The 18,483-nt window shown below is 41.5% G+C and overlaps 1 protein-coding gene across 1 annotated transcript in view; it reads left to right on the top strand.

Annotated features, from left to right (window-relative positions):
* Positions 1 to 419: 419 nt before the first annotated feature.
* enah (ENAH actin regulator) overlaps positions 420 to 18,483 on the top strand; it is a 146,392-nt gene continuing 128,328 nt past the window's right edge. The window contains exon 1 of the mRNA XM_085383113.1: positions 420 to 833. Coding sequence (XP_085239239.1) covers positions 829 to 833 — 5 coding nt within the window. The 5' untranslated portion in view covers positions 420 to 828. The remainder of the gene's footprint in view (positions 834 to 18,483) is intronic.

The raw sequence follows: 18,483 nt of genomic DNA, 5'->3' as shown, positions 1-18,483 counted from the left end.
AAAATAAGCTTCATTTTATAAAAGGTACAATACATGAAGAAACCTGGACCAGTCCTAGATTGAAATGCATTAGAGGTTTCGACGACAGCAAAGTTGGTGGTAGAACACATAACTTGCAAGTGAAGAAAGGTTATTAAAACGTTATTTTGGGGCAAACATTTTAAACAGTTTTATTACATACGTGCTGATGCTAGACATGCCGATTTTTGTCCATGATGTAACCATTTAAATCAAAGTTCGTTTAGAAAAACTGCCCCAATAAGTGCCTGAAGGAGTTTCAAGACGAAAGGCAATACTTTTCTGTAGACACACCTGGCGCTGGTAAAATTCTTTTTTTGTTTGTTTGTTTTAGGGAAGGGGGCATATTTATTCCCGAGAAACTTCAGAGTAGGAGTTTACAGCGGGTCCTTAAACGCAGCACATGTTGCGGCCAGCAGCCAGCGGCAGCAGACCGGTATCCGAGCGGCACAGCGCCGCATCACATAGAGCTGAGTGCGTCAGAAACAGCCGAGAAACGCTGCGATTCTCCGCTTTAGTTCCCAGTGATTCAGTGCCAGCAGCGGAGCGGCGATGCTCTAGAACATGTAGGAGTCGACTGTTTCTTTTTAAGCCACCATTTTCTTTTTTATTTTCCTTTTTTGTACTTTTATCGGATAGCCCGCAAACTGTGAAACATCTTGTCACGCCGTCGTCGGGAGTCCCCATTCATCTTAGGTCGCTTGTATTGTTGAACCGAGCAGCGAACTTTGGTGAAAACTACACAGCAACTCAGCCGTCGTCGTTATTCGAAAGACTCTGTGACATATTTGGCCTGACACCACTTTCACCATGAGGTAGGAAGCCCCTGTCTTCATTCTGAAATAGTGTGAGAGGAGTGAGTGTTTTTTTTTTTGGGGGGGGGGAAGAGATGAAACAATGAAAACTACAAAATTACGCCAACTTTGCTTCCATAACGGCTTGTATCGAGTAACCGGTGCGCGCCTGCTTGCAGTGCCGTGTTCGCCTTATTAGAGGGTGTTTGTTTGTGGTCAGGTTTTATTAACGCCAGCAGGCGCGCTCAGTTGAATCTGAATTTGTGCTGCATTTGTGGACGTGCATGGGTTTGGAATGGCGCTCGCTTATTCCTCCTGCTGCTGCTACTCCCACTCTGCATGAGAGAGGATTATCTTTCAGCGGTGCTGCTGATGGGGTGGCATTTATTTGATGCCACATCATGATTGTCACACACGCGCAGAGAAGCACACAGAGAATGGCTGGTAAATAAACGCTAGCTCCATAGACACCCAGCCTGAGCGAGTCTGGTGGCAGATGGCGAAGACGTATGATAGCTGCTTAAACACATAGTGCAGTTCTGACATGTGTCATGAACTCGGGAGGACACGGGTTTGACAATGTTCGTGCAGCAGGTTGGATGTACCACCTGACAAAACCATCATAGCTTACCATGTGTGGCTGTTATGTAGCGTGGATGAAGTCTCTGTTTTCCATTAAAACATGATATCTTCTGAAGGGAAAGCCTATTCGTGCAGATACTTTGAACGGCTGCTTATTCTATGGAGGTCTGTTTTTGTCCAAATTATTTTCGGATATCTATTGTGCAAATTGTATTTGCATCCTTTCAACTTTACTTCACTTATGGCAAAACACTTTTTGACAAGCAGGTTGTGCTTGATGGTGTCTCTTTTGACACAAACATGTGTCAGTGCTTGTTTAATGTGGAGGGAAGACCCATCCCACACTGTGGTGTTTGGTGGTGACATAACAACGTGGGCTTTTGTGTAAGGAAAAAAGGGGAATGTTGAATGATGTACAACATAGAAACAGATGGTAAGAAATCTTTTAAACCCATAGAGGAAAAAGTTGAATGAATTCTGTTAGTAGTGCTGTGATGTGGTGACCACAGTGATATTCAGTGACAGCAAAATAATCGCTGACGAGTCTCAAGTTAAATGTTTCTCAACTCCAAGGTGAGCATCTGAAGTGACTAGAAATTACTATTACTAATGATAGAATCAGATGAAAATGGGCTCTAGTTTTGTCTCATTCATTTGGCAATAAAAACACTGCTTATGTTTGGAGAAGGGAGTAACTTACAACACGGTGGTGGGACTATTATGCTGTGGGAACGCTTCAGTGTGTTTGGAACTGGGAATCTCATCTAGAAGGAAATATGAATAAAGAAGGACATGTGAAGATTTTAAAAGAGAACCTCAAGCAGTCAGGAGCAAAAGTGGGTCTAGATTATCGCTTTAGTCAGAGAAATGACCCAAAACATACGCAACTTCTTGTGAAGAACCATCATCCGTAGTGAGTGTCCACATGAACAAAATTTCAGCCTCATATAGAGCTGAGTGTGGGAGTGAAAATGAATGCTGTGTTACTTTACTCTTTCTGGGGGTCATGATGTACAATGCATTTCTTGTGGCCTTATTTTCCACGATTTGGTGTAACATTGTTGCACAAGCCTTGAGGTTCCTGAAATGCCTCCTGCATGAGCAGCCACACTGTAATGTTACCACCAAAGTGTCAAGGTCTAGCACTGGCCTTGTTTAGATACATCATGCATGAAAGCTGTATTCTTTTTATTTTATTTTTTTGTATTTTAAAATTTTTTTTTCTTCAGTTCATGTAGAGCTGCCATCTCCACAGGAATGTGTCCAGAAGAAGTGTTGGATTTACTTGATTCTGTTTGACATGGCTAACATAGCACGGCAATGTTTGTCAGACATTTCCTGTTGCGTGTTTCATTTGTGATGCTCACATTCATCCAGACAAAGCTCAGTGTCAAAACCGCTTCTGTGGACATTTGAGATCTTTATTTTACTGTGTGTGTGTGTGTGTGTGTGTGTGTGTGTGTGTGTGTGTGTGTGTTTTAAGAAGTGAGACATGCAGTGTGCAGGAGGCCTGCCTCTTTAAAGAAAACCCTTAATTGAAGCCAGCTGTTGGAATCTCTCTGTAGGCCAAACTGTGGTTAACAATAGTTTTGGTTGTTTCAAAGAGCCGCATGTTGCGTCCGTGTCCCAGAATGGAAACCGCTAACTTCTCATGTCTCTCATTTTCCCATCCTCTTCCTCATATTTCTTAACAACTCCCTCATTAGTTGTTTTTAGTCTCTTATGAGCCCCTGAGCATGTCTTTTAAAGTACAAGGAGGAGCGCTGAAAATGAACATCACCAAACTGCAGATAGCAACAGAGAGAAATAAAGGCTGATGTAATTTTTAACACAAGTTGTTTTCAGAGGCAGAAATCTTGTTTAGAAGGAATGTATTTGTGTGTCTGTGTCATAGAACAGGTGTGTGGACGAGTGGCTGCCCCAGCTGCTTGCAGCTGACTCATGCAGGACACTTGTGTGGATCTGTTGTTGTTGGTTTGTTTTTTTTTGTTTTTTTGTCCTTTCCTTGTCCCCCATGTGCCACATGGCTGTGACCACATGAACACCCCAAAGTTATTATCCCATTGAGTATTCAGTACATGCTCCTGGAGGTGAGTATTAGCAAGCCATTTTCAAAATTATCTCCAGCAAAGCGCTGTTCAATTTGTTCCAATCATCACAGCAAAGAAGGCAGTTTGATTATTTAACTCACAGCTGGGCGATGGTGACGGTGGGTGGATGAGTTGACATTTATTTTTGCGCCAGCCACGTTGAAGGGTTCCCCACCCCCCCATTATATTTAAATTTACAATAAGATATAAACCTTTACAATATATATATTTTTTTAGATGACTAAACTTTTTTTTCTTTCTTTCATAAAACATTTTTGCTTTTAAAATGGTAACTGCTACTTTGCAGAGGCCAAGGAGACTTACTGAAAAACCCAAACTACTGACTGTCAATAAAGAAGTGAACACAGCAAAGTCTGGAAATGCAGTAGTGCCTTGAACCTGCATTCTTTCCAACAGCCATCCAGGGGCTACTCTTGTGGTTGCAAAATGTAGTGAGATTGTGTAAAAGTATGAGTTTGCAGTGTTCTTGGTTTCTCAGTCACATTCATCCTTTGCTTTTGATACCAAGGTTTAAAAACGGTGAAACTCAAGTCTTCAGAACATCAGTCCACAAACTGATTATATGGCTTTAGCAATCTTTTATATAGTGTCAATAACTCAGATATACAATATTAGCTTTTTAAAATTACAATACAATTTTATTTATTTAGCACGTTTAAAACCAGGGGATACACCAAAGTGCTTCACAGTAAAAATAACGGTAAATGATTACACTGAACAGTAAGTCATTAAAACAAGGTAAAATAGAGAAAGTAGAGAAAAGAAACAAAAAGCATTAGTAAGTAGAGAAAGGGAGAGATCATGATTATCCAGAGAAATGAGTAGCGATACAGCAATTAATGAGGTGAGAATTAGCAAATTAGAAAAGCCAGGTTGAATAGGTAAGTTTTCAAGTGTGCTTTAAAGGATTGAATGGAGTCAGAGGCACAAATGGTAGCAGGAAGACTATTCCAGAGGCAAAAGCACGATCACCCCTAGTCTTCAGACGGTGCCTGGGCTGGGCCAGAAGTAACTGACCGGAAGATCGTAAAGAACGGCTGGGAGTACAGAGACTGAGGAGGTCGGTGAGATAGTCAGGGGCTATCTCACAGACCTTTGGTGAGATAGCATTTGAAAGTAAGCAGCAGAACTTTAAAATCAATACAAAATTTAATAGGCAGCCAATGTAAGTCAAACTTTCTAAATTTGCAGTTTAAAAAAAAAAATACAATGAAAAGGTTATGTGAGTGGTTTGGTTTGTCTGTTTGTTAGTAGAACTTCTCAGAAAGGTGGGGAAATATAATTCCAGTTTAACCATAGGTGAGGTTAGGCCCAGTTTACAAGTGATAAACTTCAGCTAAACGGATTTCGGAATTATTTGAAGGATTCTTTACTGTTGCAAAATTGGGCATTTTGCGTCAGAACTTACCCAGTTTGATATCAATTAGTTACAAAATAAACAAAAAAAAGGATTGAGAGATGGTATTGATGACGTTAAAACGCCTATTGATTGTTTCACATCTATGTGTCTTGCTAGATCCAAGAACTTAGTTTATGAGTTCTTAGTGAGGTGCGTGTGTGAATGCTGGATGTTTAGCAACATGGCCTCATCCTGACTCTTAAGGTAAAAGGTACCTGGTGAATGGTCCTTCTTAAACCATTAGGAGGAGACTTTATATAATGCTTGTCAGCTTATTCTTCCATGTTCTGTCAGGGCACACATACCACCGATGCCAGCTTATCTCTGGCTGTTTGATAAGCAGCACTGTAAGGGCGATGGGGGGCTGTGAGGCGTCACAGTAATAGTTCTTGACAACTGCTGAAGGGCCACGTGCCTCTGAGGCACTACAGGTTCACGCCACAGATGAATGGCAGGAGCTGAGGTCAGACTCCATGCAGCTTGGAACATTTTAATGTAAGTGTTGCACTGGAGGAACTGTTTATGAAGAGAAAAACACCCCCAGTCCCTCATGAGTTGAAGCTGGACTGCAGCCAGCTATGGTATCTAGTCCAAATGAGATATTAATGAGGTCATCCTAAGGCTAATTTGAAATTGGAATAAATGCAATACACTTTACGTTGACTTAAAAGACTGAAGACACAGTCACTGATTCTGGTCTCTTCTTTGGGTTTATCGTATCTCAGAGTGACAGAGTCAGGGATCCTTTCCTCGTCTTTACAGGTCAGATTAATAGATTTTCTGACAATAATATTACAAGAAGTCTAAGGAGCTTGGAAAGAAAAGCGTCTGGACTTCTTTAAGTTGTTGTCAGTTGTCTTAAAGAAGTCCAGACGCTTTTCTTTCCAAGCTCCTTAGACTACGATGACCTGGATGACTGAGAACCTTCACAGACAATATTACAAGAACTGTGATTTGATTACTTAATGGACACATAATGGCATCGCTCTCTGTTAATTTCAGCGTAGCAGTCTTTGTCCACAAATCCCAGGGATTCAGCCCCCCCTGTCTGTGCCCTATCGTAGAAATAAATGTGACCTCTAAAGGAAAGTGAGGAATTGGTAGCAAGCTCTGGAGGCACATTTGGCCTTATTCCCCTCTAATACACAAGCTGATCGCAACCTGGTTTTCAAAGTTGGAATTTTTCAAAGGCCTTGTCCAGACTGGAAGTACAATGGTGTGTCTGTGTCTTTTTTTTTTATGAACTTTTTGAACAGGCCATTAACTTTATAAATCTTCGGGATTGCTATTCCTGTATTATGGTTTCCATGTAAATGCAAGGACTGGTCCAAGTTTTCCTCCAGATGCAGAGTGAGGGCTGCAAAGCTGCTGATGTGACCTTGTGTTATTGTGATACCTGAATTGTCATATATTTTATATTCCTATAAAATGTTAGAAATTATTATAAACAGACCAATCAACTGGAAGAGTATAAGAGTATAATCTGACTATAAAACCGAATGTATAATGTTGTCTGTTTATTGATGGGGGTGAATTGAACTATAAAATGGGACAGGAGAATAAAGGTGTTGTGCCAGAACGATTTGCTTTTGAAGTTTTTGGGGAAGATTTTGATCTCCTGGCAGCTTGCCATCATCTGCCCCTCATGCTTTCTCTCTCCCCTTCACCTCTTTCTGCAGTTGCTGTCAGCCAGTCCATCCTTAATCTCACATTCTCATTTCTCTTCCAATCTGCTCCAAAAAGGCCCGCTTTGCAGTCCTCTCTGAGCCAGGACACCCCTCCCCCCAAAGTTTTCATCTCTTTGACGTTCCAGACGAGTTTCATCCCTCATGACTGAGGTCTTATGTTTCGGCCGTCTACTGGATGGCTGTTTACTGAGGTAAAGTCAACCAGAGGAGCAAAGTAATCATACCGTGGATTTGTGGCTGACACAGGGCCAGCTCTCCCAGGATTACTGCTGATTCACTACAGTAAAAGATGTGACATGGAGCTCTTAGTATTAAGTCACCATAGGTAACATATTGCTTTACTTGGATATATATTAGGGTATTTTTAAGGTTGTGACAGACAGAAAAGACCAATTAATGTCTTTACCATAACCACAGCCCGGTGCTGCTTCTGAAAGTTAAGTGCCTTGCTCAAGGGTGTCTCAACAGTAATTTATAAGGAGAGAATTACTCATTCATTTTTATTCATACTTCGTCCTTGCTGACCTCGTGATTCACATCATTGGCCTCCTGCTTAGAAGCTCCCTTCTCTAATCTGTAAGCTACCACCAGCCATCACGTCCTTGGTGTTTTTCTTCCTGCTGAATGATACTTGTGTTTAACTCTGTGCCTTTTCCCTGTATTTTTCTGATGAGTCACTCCATGGACACTCAGGATATTACAGACCAGACTGAGAAATGATCTCCTTTTTCTCTTCAGTGGTAGTTTGCTGCTTTTATGATTAGTATTTTCAGGGATACTTTGTTCCTTTGAGAAGTGGCAGTAGACAAATAAAGCACTTAAAATGCATTTCTACTGATAAACATTTTAGCAATGGAGACAAAAATAGCAGTCACATACTACCCAGAGCTGAGCAGGTAAGAGATCTGGAAACAAAGGCTGCTGCAGGCAACTATTAACAATTCTTCAACAGGTTCATCTACAGAGACCTTAACTTCTCCTACCTTAGTTTAGAGCAGTGGTTGGGGAACTCCAGGCCTTGAGGGCCAGTTTCCTGCAGGTTTTAGATGTGTCCTTGATCCAACACAGCTGATTCAAATAGCTAAATTACCTCCTCAACATGTCTTGAAGTTCTCTAGATGCTTCGTAACGAACTAATCATTTGATTCAGTCGTGTTAACCTGGGGTGATATCTAAAACCTGCAGGACACCGGCCCTTGAGTTCATCACCCCCGGATTAGAGCCTAACCGATATAGTTTTTGTAAAGACTGATGTGGATATTTGGTGATTTACAAACCCAATGTTGTACTGCATTGGGTAGTGCGCATGTGCCAACCAGCGTGCAGCCTGTTACAGTCGCTCCTGCTTTTCTCTTAGTTTAGCTCTTTTTTTCTTACGTATTCTTTTTTTTTTTCTGACTTGTATTTTCCTCCATTTTCTATCTCTTACTCAATCATGTGGATTGAGAGAGTTTTTGTTCTTCTGGTGGCCGTGGAACTCTTACTTTTATCAAGGAACGGGACCGCGGCACATCTCCTACACGCACGGACCGTTTACTCCAGAGATCAGCTGATCGCCCTGATGCCGGCCGGCTCGCTGGCCAGGCCCGCAGAAGTACCAGCTGAAATTTGGAGGAAAACACATCGGGGATGCAGAGGTCAAGGACAGAAGAGAAGAAAAAAGGTGATGGTGAGACAGCGGAGGCTCGAAGCGAGGAGGAGGTTTAAACCGTGTCTGCCGTCTATCGTGATGGGTAATGTGCGATCGTTGGCAATTAAAATCGACGAGCTCTCAGCACTGGTACGGAGTCAGAGGGAATACCGAGAGTGTAGCCTGATGTGTTTCACCGAATCATGGCTGCACCAAGACATTCCCGATGAGAATGCTTCCGTGGAAGGCTTCCACACTGTTCGGGCGGACAGGGACAGCATCGCTAGCGGTAAGCGGAAAGGAGGTGGGCTTGCTGTTCTAGTTAACAACCGGTGGTGTAACCCTGCCAACATAACAACCAAAGAAAGGATTTGTTGCCCGGACACTGAACTGTGTGCTGTTGGACTCAGGCCATATTATTTACCCAGGGAATTCTCTCACGTCATCTTGGTGGCTGTTTATGTTCCCCCCTCTGCTAACCCCACAGCTGCATGTGACACTATCCACTCTGCCATAGCTCGGCTACAGACTCAGCACCCGAGTGCCTTTATTGTGATCTCGGGTGACTTCAACCATGTATCACTGGACAATACACTACCAACATTCAAACAATATGTGGACTGTCCCACCAGGGGAGAGAAAACTTTAGACTTACTGTATGCTAACGTCAAGGATGCATACAGCTCCTCCTCCCTCCCCCCACTTGGAAGGTCAGATCATAACCTGATTCACCTCACCCCCTGCTATGTGCCAATTGTGAGGAGGGAACCTGTGACCACCAGGACTGTTAGGAGGTGGTCAGAGGAGGCCTTAGCAGAACTACAGGGCTGTTTCGAGGTGACCGACTGGGAAACACTCTGTGAGCCTCACGCCGAGTACATCAATGGGCTTACTGAGTGTATCACAGGCTACATAACTTTCTGCACCGACTCCATTGTTCCAGCTCAGACTGTTCATTGTTACCCAAATAACAAGCCGTGGGTGACTAAGGACATCAAAGCCCTCCTCAACAACAAGAAGAGGGCTTTCAGAGGGGGCAACAAAGAGGAGGTGAGGAAGATCCAGGTGTTACTAAAGGACAAGATCAGAGAGGCTAAGGACAATTACAGGAGGAAGCTGGAGTGGAAACTCCAGCAGAACAGCATGAGAGAGGTGTGGAGGGGCATGAAGACCATCACTGGATTCAGGCCAACCAACAGCAGGGGAGCTGAGGGAGGTGAGAATAGAGCTAACGAGTTGAATCTGTTTTTCAATAGATTCGACACCACAGTGTCTGCTCCCACCCCCACAACCTCACCTGTAGTCAGCCTGGAATCCAGAGCCACACCACTGTGCCAGCCTCTCTCTTCACATGTTGCCTCCTGTGAGATTCCTGACACCCCTCCCCCACCCATCACCTTCACTCAATACCAGGTTGAGATGCAAATGAGGAGACTTCACTCAGGCAAGTCTGCTGGACCAGACGGAGTGAGTCCCCTTGTCCTCAAGACTTGTGCCCCCCAGCTGTGTGGAGTCTTTCATAAACTGTTTATGCTGAGTCTGAGTCTGCAGAGGGTCCCGGTGATGTGGAAGACATCATGCCTCGTCCCTGTACCAAAGACGCCACGTCCCAGTGGCCCCCAGGATTACAGGCCCGTGGCACTGACCTCCCACATCATGAAGACCCTGGAAAGGCTCATCCTGGACCAGCTGCGACCCATAGTAAGACCACACCTGGATCCCCTTCAGTTCGCTTATCAGCCTCGTCTCGGAACTGAGGACGCCATCATCTACCTGCTCAATCGTGTCTACACCCATCTGGACCAGCCGGCGAGCACTGTGAGGGTCATGTTTTTTGACTTTTCCAGTGCTTTCAACACCATCAGGCCGACCCTCCTGGGTGATAAGTTAGCAGCGATGCAGGTGGATGCTTCTCTGGTGTCCTGGATTGTTGATTACCTGACAGGAAGACCACAATATGTACGTCTCCCACAGTGTGTGTCTGACAAGGTGATCAGCAACACAGGGGCACCACAGGGGACTGTCCTCTCCCCCTTCCTCTTCACCCTCTACACCACAGACTTCAGCCACTGCACAGAGACCTGCCATCTTCAGAAGTTTTCTGATGACTCTGCGGTGGTTGGATGCATCAGCAGGGATGATGAGACAGAGTACTGGGCTGTGGTCGACTCCTTTGTCACGTGGTGTGAGCAGAATCATCTGCAGCTCAACGTGGCAAAGACCAAGGAACTGATCGTGGACTTCAGGAAGACCAGGAAACACTTGACCCCTGTTTCAATCCAGGGGCTCAATGTTGACATTGTAGAGGACTATAAATACCTTGGAGTACACATTGACAATAAACTGGACTGGGCTAAAAACACCACAGCACTTTACAGGAAGGGCCAGAGTCGTCTCTATTTTTTTGAGGCGACTGAGGTCCTTCAACATCTGCCAGAAAATGCTGAGGATTTTCTATGAGTCTGTTGTGGCCAGTGCGATCCTCTATGCTGTTGCATGCTGGGGGAGCAGGCTGAGGGTCGCAGATGCCAACAGACTTAATAAACTAATCCGTAAGGCCAGCAATGTTGTGGGGATGGAGCTGGACTCCCTCAAGGTGGTGTCGGAGAGGCGGATGCTGTCCAAGATAAAGACAATGTTGGATAACACCTCCCACCCACTCCATGACATGCTGGTCAGTCACAGGAGCACGTTCAGTGAGAGACTGAGATTACCGAAAAGCACCACTGAACGACACAGGAAATCTTTCCTGCCTGTGGCCATCTCCCTGTACAACGCATCCACTTAACACACTGTTTGCTACTACAGCTACACATGTTTCTTTTCCAACTATTTATTTATGAGTGACTTATGTATGTGTGTATATATATGTATATTTTGTACTATTCTTAGTTAGTGTATTGTCTGTCTTGTCTTAATGTTGGTTTAAAATGGAGCACTGTAACAAAAAATAATTTCCCCCAGGGATCAATAAAGTATTCTGATTCTGATTCTGATCCATCTCTCTATAGCTTAAATTTGTTATGTTTAGTTATTTATTTACTCATTTACAGTGGTCTCGGATCCAGCTGGTTATTTATGATATTCCAAATGTGTTTTGCCAACAGAAGTTTTAGAGTGTCCACCGGTTGATAAACTTTGCAACATAACACTTATAACTTATAGCTTGTAGCTAATATCGACTGATAATATACATACTAAGGAAAGGGTAAAAGCACAGTGCTGCAAAGCAAGAGCATATGTGTTGTAAGCGGATCAAAAAATGAGAGCTATATAAGGGGGGGGGGGGGGGGAATGTGGGACTAGAGCTCAGTCAGCATGTTGAATGTCCAATTGATGAACTTTAAGCTAACTGATACTTGATATTATGGGGGATGGCAAAAATAAGATGCGTAAAAATATACAACAACATCAATGAAATAAAAAGGAAGAAGTCTAGCTCCTATAATAATGTTAATGTTTTATTTGCCATAGCTGTTCGCTGCTAGCTTATTGATAACTTTACACACAGCTATTGTTCCTAGCGGGTAATTGCTAATAGTTAAGTAGCTAACATTAAAGTGTGGGCTGGCCAGATTAACACTTTTAACTGCTTAATACATCACTACTGTTGAAATGTGAAACTTTACTATGGTCTCTAGTTGCCAAGAAGCATTGAATTGGTTTTGGCATCCCATGGGGCCTCAACACTTTAGTATGATACCTGTCTGCTGCTTATCTACTAATGTCTATAGAAAGAAATGTAATCTTCTAGTGCTTCCTTTGTGTATTAGTTTGTGGTGCTAAACAAAAGTTTGTATAAAAGTATTGTTCCTAAGTACCTTCATCACAGGATCTCTCGAGGTCAATAGGTTGAAAACTATAGTGGCTGGAAAAAATTGGTGAAATTGAGATTTATTAATGCTTTCCCGAAATATTATGCAAATGCTAAGTTTCTAGCTTTTGAGTGTGAAACACTGGAATTATCTGACACTGTTTTTTGTTTTGTTTTGGGGGTTTTTGTACAATGAGTGATACCAGTCATAATTAAACCCGGTTTTGACATTTACCAAGAAGCGGCGTTACCCAAAGATAAATGCTGCTTGACATTTAACTGTGAAATGAGTAATGATTTGGTATAAAATACTTTTCTTCTCGTTAAATATGGAACATTTTGCATCCAGAAAGTGTATTTCTTTATCTTAAATATAGCTTTTGTAGTCTCCCCCTCGCCCCCCCGTGAAGTTACAGCAGTTGTTTCTTCACATTCAAGGCAAGGCAAGGCAAATTTATTTGTATAGCACAATTCAACAACAAGGTGATTCAAAGTTTACAGAGACATTAGAAACAAAAACAAATAAAAAGCATGATCACACATTGATTCCTGTTGTATCCTCTTTTTAAAGAAAAAAATTAAATTATCTGATAAGAAAAAAGACATTTTCTTCTATGTGATCACATCTCTGCAATGCTCAGCCTCTTTGTCTAAACAAATGGCAAAGAGCAAACTCCAGCTCCATGTTAAACTATGATGTCATTGCTGCTGTTGTGATTTGTTGTTTTTCACCAAAACCCCCCCACAAGAGGCTGCTTGGGCCTAATGCATGCATCCATGCGCCTTAATATGTTTCTGTTGCAGGTTTATTTTTAGTTACAAATGTGAGTGCGCTTACATGGTGACAACTGAGTGCTGCAGAGTTGGAGACTAAACAAAATGTTGACGATTCTTTTTAAAATCTTTTTTATTTATTTAGGGTTTTTTTTTTTTTTTTTTTTTTTTTTTTTGGTAGCTCGGAGTTATTTGAGTTGCTCGGTGAATGAATCATTACAGCCTGTTTGTGTTTAAATGTGCTAGTGTATGACTGTGTATGCATGTCTGTAAGCATTTAAAGGAGTAACAATGAAGAAATGCGAGCATATCATGTAATTAGCCACCTGTAATTACTGTTGATGATGATGATGATCTGGTGTCCTGCTCAGTGATATTGGCCCAGGAATATTTTTAATGGCCTGTGGAGGAAGGACCCCCCCCCCCCCCCCCCAGCTTTTAGTTTGGTAATATAAAAAAAATATAATTGTACATTATTATATTATTTTTTAATATTATTACACTACAATTAAGCAGTATAGTTTATTGATTTATATTGATCTAAATCTGTAAAATGTTACTACAGTCTTGATCTGGCCTAGTACACCCCATACCCCCCTTTAGACTCACCCCTGCTTGCTAGAAAGTGAGATGATATCCACCAGCCTTCAGCAAGCGGACTAATTTCAACACTGTTTTATTTTAAATTCTGTAGCTTTACTGTAGTACTTCCTGTGTAAAACAGCAGGGAGTGGAAGCTGATACAACGGTCTTTCTTTCTTCACGTTGGAGTTGTTGATCAGGCGCTTTTCCCCAGTAAAGTTCGGGTTTGCTTTTAGTTACATGACTAGTGTTGAAGTTGATTAAAGGTAGAAAACAATATTAATGCCTACTTGAAGTTATAGACCGTCAGTACTTTTCTCATCTTGTGCATTTTCCATGGTTATACCTCTCTGACCTGTCTTCCCCGTGATGTTTGTGTAATTTATGTATGGTCGGAAGGGTAAGATAGCGCTGGCACGGCTGGCAGCTTTAACCCAATTTCCCTCGGGATGAATAAAGTATTATCAATCAATCAATCAATCAAAAGTGTTTGCTGAGCTCTGAATGCTTCACTTGGTGTGTGTCTGTGTGTGTGTGTGTGTGTGTGTCAGACAAGTTGTGTGCTTACTTTACCATCCTGTGAAATTTGTGAGCTTCTGCCATGGACATCATTGTCTGAGGGGGAAAAAGTACTGAGACTACAAAATAGGAGTTTGGTATGATCTGTCCAAAATTCTTCCACGGTGGCATACAGTTCGATCATAGCGCAAAGGAGTATCTGGTATAAACATAGCTTTGGATCCATTAGAGGGAGTGGGTGTCAAAAGATCATGTTGGTAACATAGCTAATTTTTTGCAATTTATAGAACGAAGTATATTTACTAAAGAAACACACAGGTAGCTGGAAATAATTGTTAAAATATGGACACCTGTGCACATACTTTTGGCATATGTTTCATCAGAGCATGTGAAAAGGGTTGACTGTGCAGGAGTGTTTGAGACAGTGTTAGTCAACAGTACGTGTCATTGCTCTGGCCAGCTGCATGCCCACGGTGTGCTCAACTGTGTGATTTGCCAACAGGAGGCCACGCTAGCCTGATGATCCACGACAGCTCATGAATGTGCTTTTCTACGCTCTGCACTGCCGACCTTTCACTTGTCCTCTCCCTCTCCTTCTTCTGAGATTATGCTTATGCCATTTCAGCTCTGCTGGTCAGCATGCAATGAGGAGTGACAGTGATGATGGTAGATGAGGTGAAGCAAATGTGACGCAGAAGCATTTTTGCCCCTGTTGGTTTAATTGCTTCACAGTGCAGGATCAGTTGGATGTTTCTGATCATTGTTTGGAGGATTAAAGGCCCTTTTGGACCTTGGAAATAAGTTTTATATAGGTTAAGCATAGCTGTCACTGAGATGTGATGTGTTTATTCTTTAACTATGTTTTGCATCTATTCGAATGATGTTAATATACAGTGTTGTCAATATGATCAATCAGTCCAGTGCTCTAAAAGGTCGGAGTTATGGTGAAAACGGAACAGGACAATTTAACTTAAAGTTAACGGCTGGCCTGCTGCCTTTATTTGTATGAACAGGTTTTCCAGCAGTGAGCCAACATGCACTGTCTGAGGACCTCGTGATCTGCTGATTTAAATCCAACGATCAGTCAGACTTGTACATGTGGTTATAAGCAGCACTGAGGTATAATTTGTCCTGCAGCCAACCTAACAGCTACAACAAAATGAAGTGTTGTATGAGCTCAAACAGTATGTCCTTAAATGGACTGATTCTTATATAGCACTTTTCTACTCTCCCGGAGTACTCAAAGCGCTCTATACAACATGCCACAATCACCCATTCACACAAGCACTTTTTCTAAGCTGTTAAGTGCGCCCTATCTAACATTCATACACATTCAGACTCCAATGGATGCATCGGAGAGCAACTTGGGGTTAGTACGCTGCCTAAGGATACTTGACACGTAGACTGGCTCCTCCAGTCTGTCAGCAGAGTCGAAGTGATGTAATCAGACTGTTGGTGTCTTCCAATTCCCTTCAATTGATCTTATCTCTTTTCACATCTCACACATATTTAACCCTGTTGGTTCAGTTTTGTTGTCTTTGAAGTCTTTCTGTATATCTTTCTCTCGTCCATCCATCCATTATGTTTTCTTCTTTTTTTTCCCTTTTTTTTTTTTTTAAAATGTGGGCAGATTTTTAATCAGATATGCACAGATCTGTACAACTCTCATTCTCTCCATTTGTGTTCTTAAGAGAAATAATTTTTCCACTGTGTTCTAGTTCTGGCATGGGATCTCATCCCAGTAGGACATGCCATAAACACCTCCTAGGAGGTGCCCAGGAGGCACACTAGTCAGATTCCCCAACCACCTTCGTGGGCTTCCTTTGCTACAGATCTAGTGAAATGAACAATGTTGTGTGATGTTTTTGAAATTGGTAATGCTAATCAAAAGCTTTATAATTTTGTAAGTAAGGATTAATCAGGTTGGAGTTGGATAGCGTTGCTTTATTTGTGTGGAGTTTTTTTAGGAGCGTGCAGAGACTGAAGAAAATAAAGTTGTGTTAGCATGTTGATTTAGTCCAGGTTCAGGACTGATGGATTGTAAAGAACTGAGTGAAACCCCTACTTGCAGGGCTGATACTGCACCCATCCCTCCAGTAGGGCTGCTCAATTAATCGAATTTTAATCACGATTACGATCTGGGCTTTCAACGATCATTAAAAATGACTGAGCCGATTATTAGCCCCTCCCTCATTTATCCGCGACACCTTAAAGGCCGGTCTGTGAAAATATTGTCGGGCATAAACCGTTCCGTGGCGCAAAAAAGGTTGGAGACCGCTGATTAAGAGGACCCGAGGGAAGCTCGGAAAGCTAAGCAGAAGTTATTTGGAGAGGAGAGTGACTGCTGTTGGTTGAAAAGAGAGGTAAAAAAAACTTCAGTGGTGTTGCACACTATTTTATATTATTTTTTTAAAGTCATTATTCAATACATTGTTATTGTTAACCCTTTAAAGCCGGTCAGAGCTGCACGCTCCGTTTTGTGTAACTATTTTTAAATCCCTGTAGAACCTGAACCGTGTAAGCTAGCGCAATATTTTTTTTTTTTGCATATGAAACTTACATCTCATGCCATCAGCTTGTCCTCGGTCACGGTTTCCTTCCACATAAAGCTTTGCAAAGATTGCATAAAAAGCGCTTGCAGGAACAAAAACATAATATTCCAGAAACACGCTTTGCCGATCCGATCAGCTGTTCGTAGCACTTCACACATTAAAACAGACGTCACCGCTAACTATCGCATTTCCGCCATTTCCTGCCTGAAACCAGAAGTGACGTCATTTTCGCGGAAAATGTAGTTGTTGTTTTTTTGTTTTTTTTTTTACTTGTAGGCCTTAAAAGCCTATACTGGTCATGTTTGACTTTTCTGAATAGTTTCTGGGATGCTTAGAACTCTAATTGCACTGCTGGAAATAGTTTATTTTGATGCACATGCTGTTTTCTTTGCAAATTTGCATCATAGGATTGTTTTTTTTTTTTCCTGCAGTATATAAAAATTGCTGCATCTCCAAAATAAAACTATGAAGACACTCAAAATAAATTTCCTGTTGTTGTAAACTATTTTTTGCAACTTTTTTGTATTTAAAGTTTTGAGGGATAAGCCTCTTAAATTTCTCCAAGTAGAAATATATGTAAAAACAAAAAACAAAATGATTTTCAATTTTTTTTTTTTTGTAGTTTATTGCACTTTTTTGCAATTAATGTAGTTACTATGGACTTAATGCATACATATTATTAAAATATGGGCTATAACAGTTGTATTGATGTATAGCAACTTGAAATGCTCCCACAAATGGCACTACAACATGTAAAAAAATAATATAAGCTCTGGCGGACTTGGTCCTATAGTAGGTCTTAAAGGGTTAAATAAATATCGTCAAATAATCGAGATCTCAATTTCAGTGAAAATAATCGTGATTATCATTTTTGCCATAATCGAGCAGCCCTATCCTCCAGCACAACTGATGCTCTAAAGGAGCTGTGGATGTGGCTTGAGGCACCAAGTAGCAGGCTAGCTAGAAATCAATAATAAAACAGCAGTAGTGAATTTCCCTCTTCTCACATTTTCTCTCTGTGTAATTTGGCTGTCCTGACACCACAGAAATCCAGCAGAGTCAGACTGGAAAGAGATTAGAAATGAACGGATGGGTAAACTTGTAATTTTGTTCATTCTTCAGTAAGGAATAAACAAACCAAGGCACACATACTGATGATGGCTGAAGGGATTATTATTACTCCCCTGTGGTTGCTAACTCCTTGAACCCTCTGCTAGGACAGTATATGGATTTATCATACACACATCTTTTGTGTGACGCTCTGGGGACCTCCTAATGGGGGGTGGGGTTGTGTGTGTGTGTGTGTGTGTGTGTGTGTGTGTGTGTGTTCTCCTGTTGACTGTTTTGTGTAACCTGTCTGTGTGTTAATCCTTTTCCTACAGGCAGATTGACTATTTTCAGCAGATAATAGCATGACCTACATGCATAAAAGAACCCATACTGATTGTAGTTATGGTATTGCTTTATATTAAAGTATTAACTCCTCATCACTGTCAGAATTTTTACGGAATTAAAGTTGCTGACAGACTGTTTGTCAGTAAGTAGAGCTGGGCAATATGAGATTTTTTCACATCAAGATATGTTTTTTTCATTTCAGGCGATAACGATATCTATCACGATATAAGCCAAATAACTATATTTGTAAGATTTAAATGTGCCGTTGCTCACAAGTAAAATGTGAAATAATCAGCAGCTTGTTTTTATTTAAATATTTATTTCCCATAATAAGTTCAACAGGGTAGATGTACTTAAGGAACATGAGACTTTTTCAGATAAATAAAGGCAAATATTGCAAACTACACAAAAGGCAGCCGCTAAAGCGTTTAAGTTTCAAAATAGAACAAACGAAACAGACTAAATTGTCAATTCCACTTAGAAACAAAATATTAATTCTAAAAATAAATCTTAGTTTGTTTTACAGAAGAACAGACAAAATTGACTAACTTTTGTCAATATCAAATAAACTGAGAACTAAAAGGAAATTCTCAATCTCTCCTTGTTGTATAGCTGAGCTTTTCAA

Source organism: Rhamphochromis longiceps, linkage group LG15 (genome assembly GCF_057381845.1).
Source record: "Rhamphochromis longiceps isolate RC_006_pf linkage group LG15, R_longiceps_female_GT1.1, whole genome shotgun sequence".
NCBI classification, from domain to species: Eukaryota; Metazoa; Chordata; class Actinopteri; order Cichliformes; family Cichlidae; genus Rhamphochromis; species Rhamphochromis longiceps.
The sequence above is the reverse complement of the archived record's forward strand: the minus strand, read 5'-3'. Positions and strand labels throughout refer to the sequence as shown.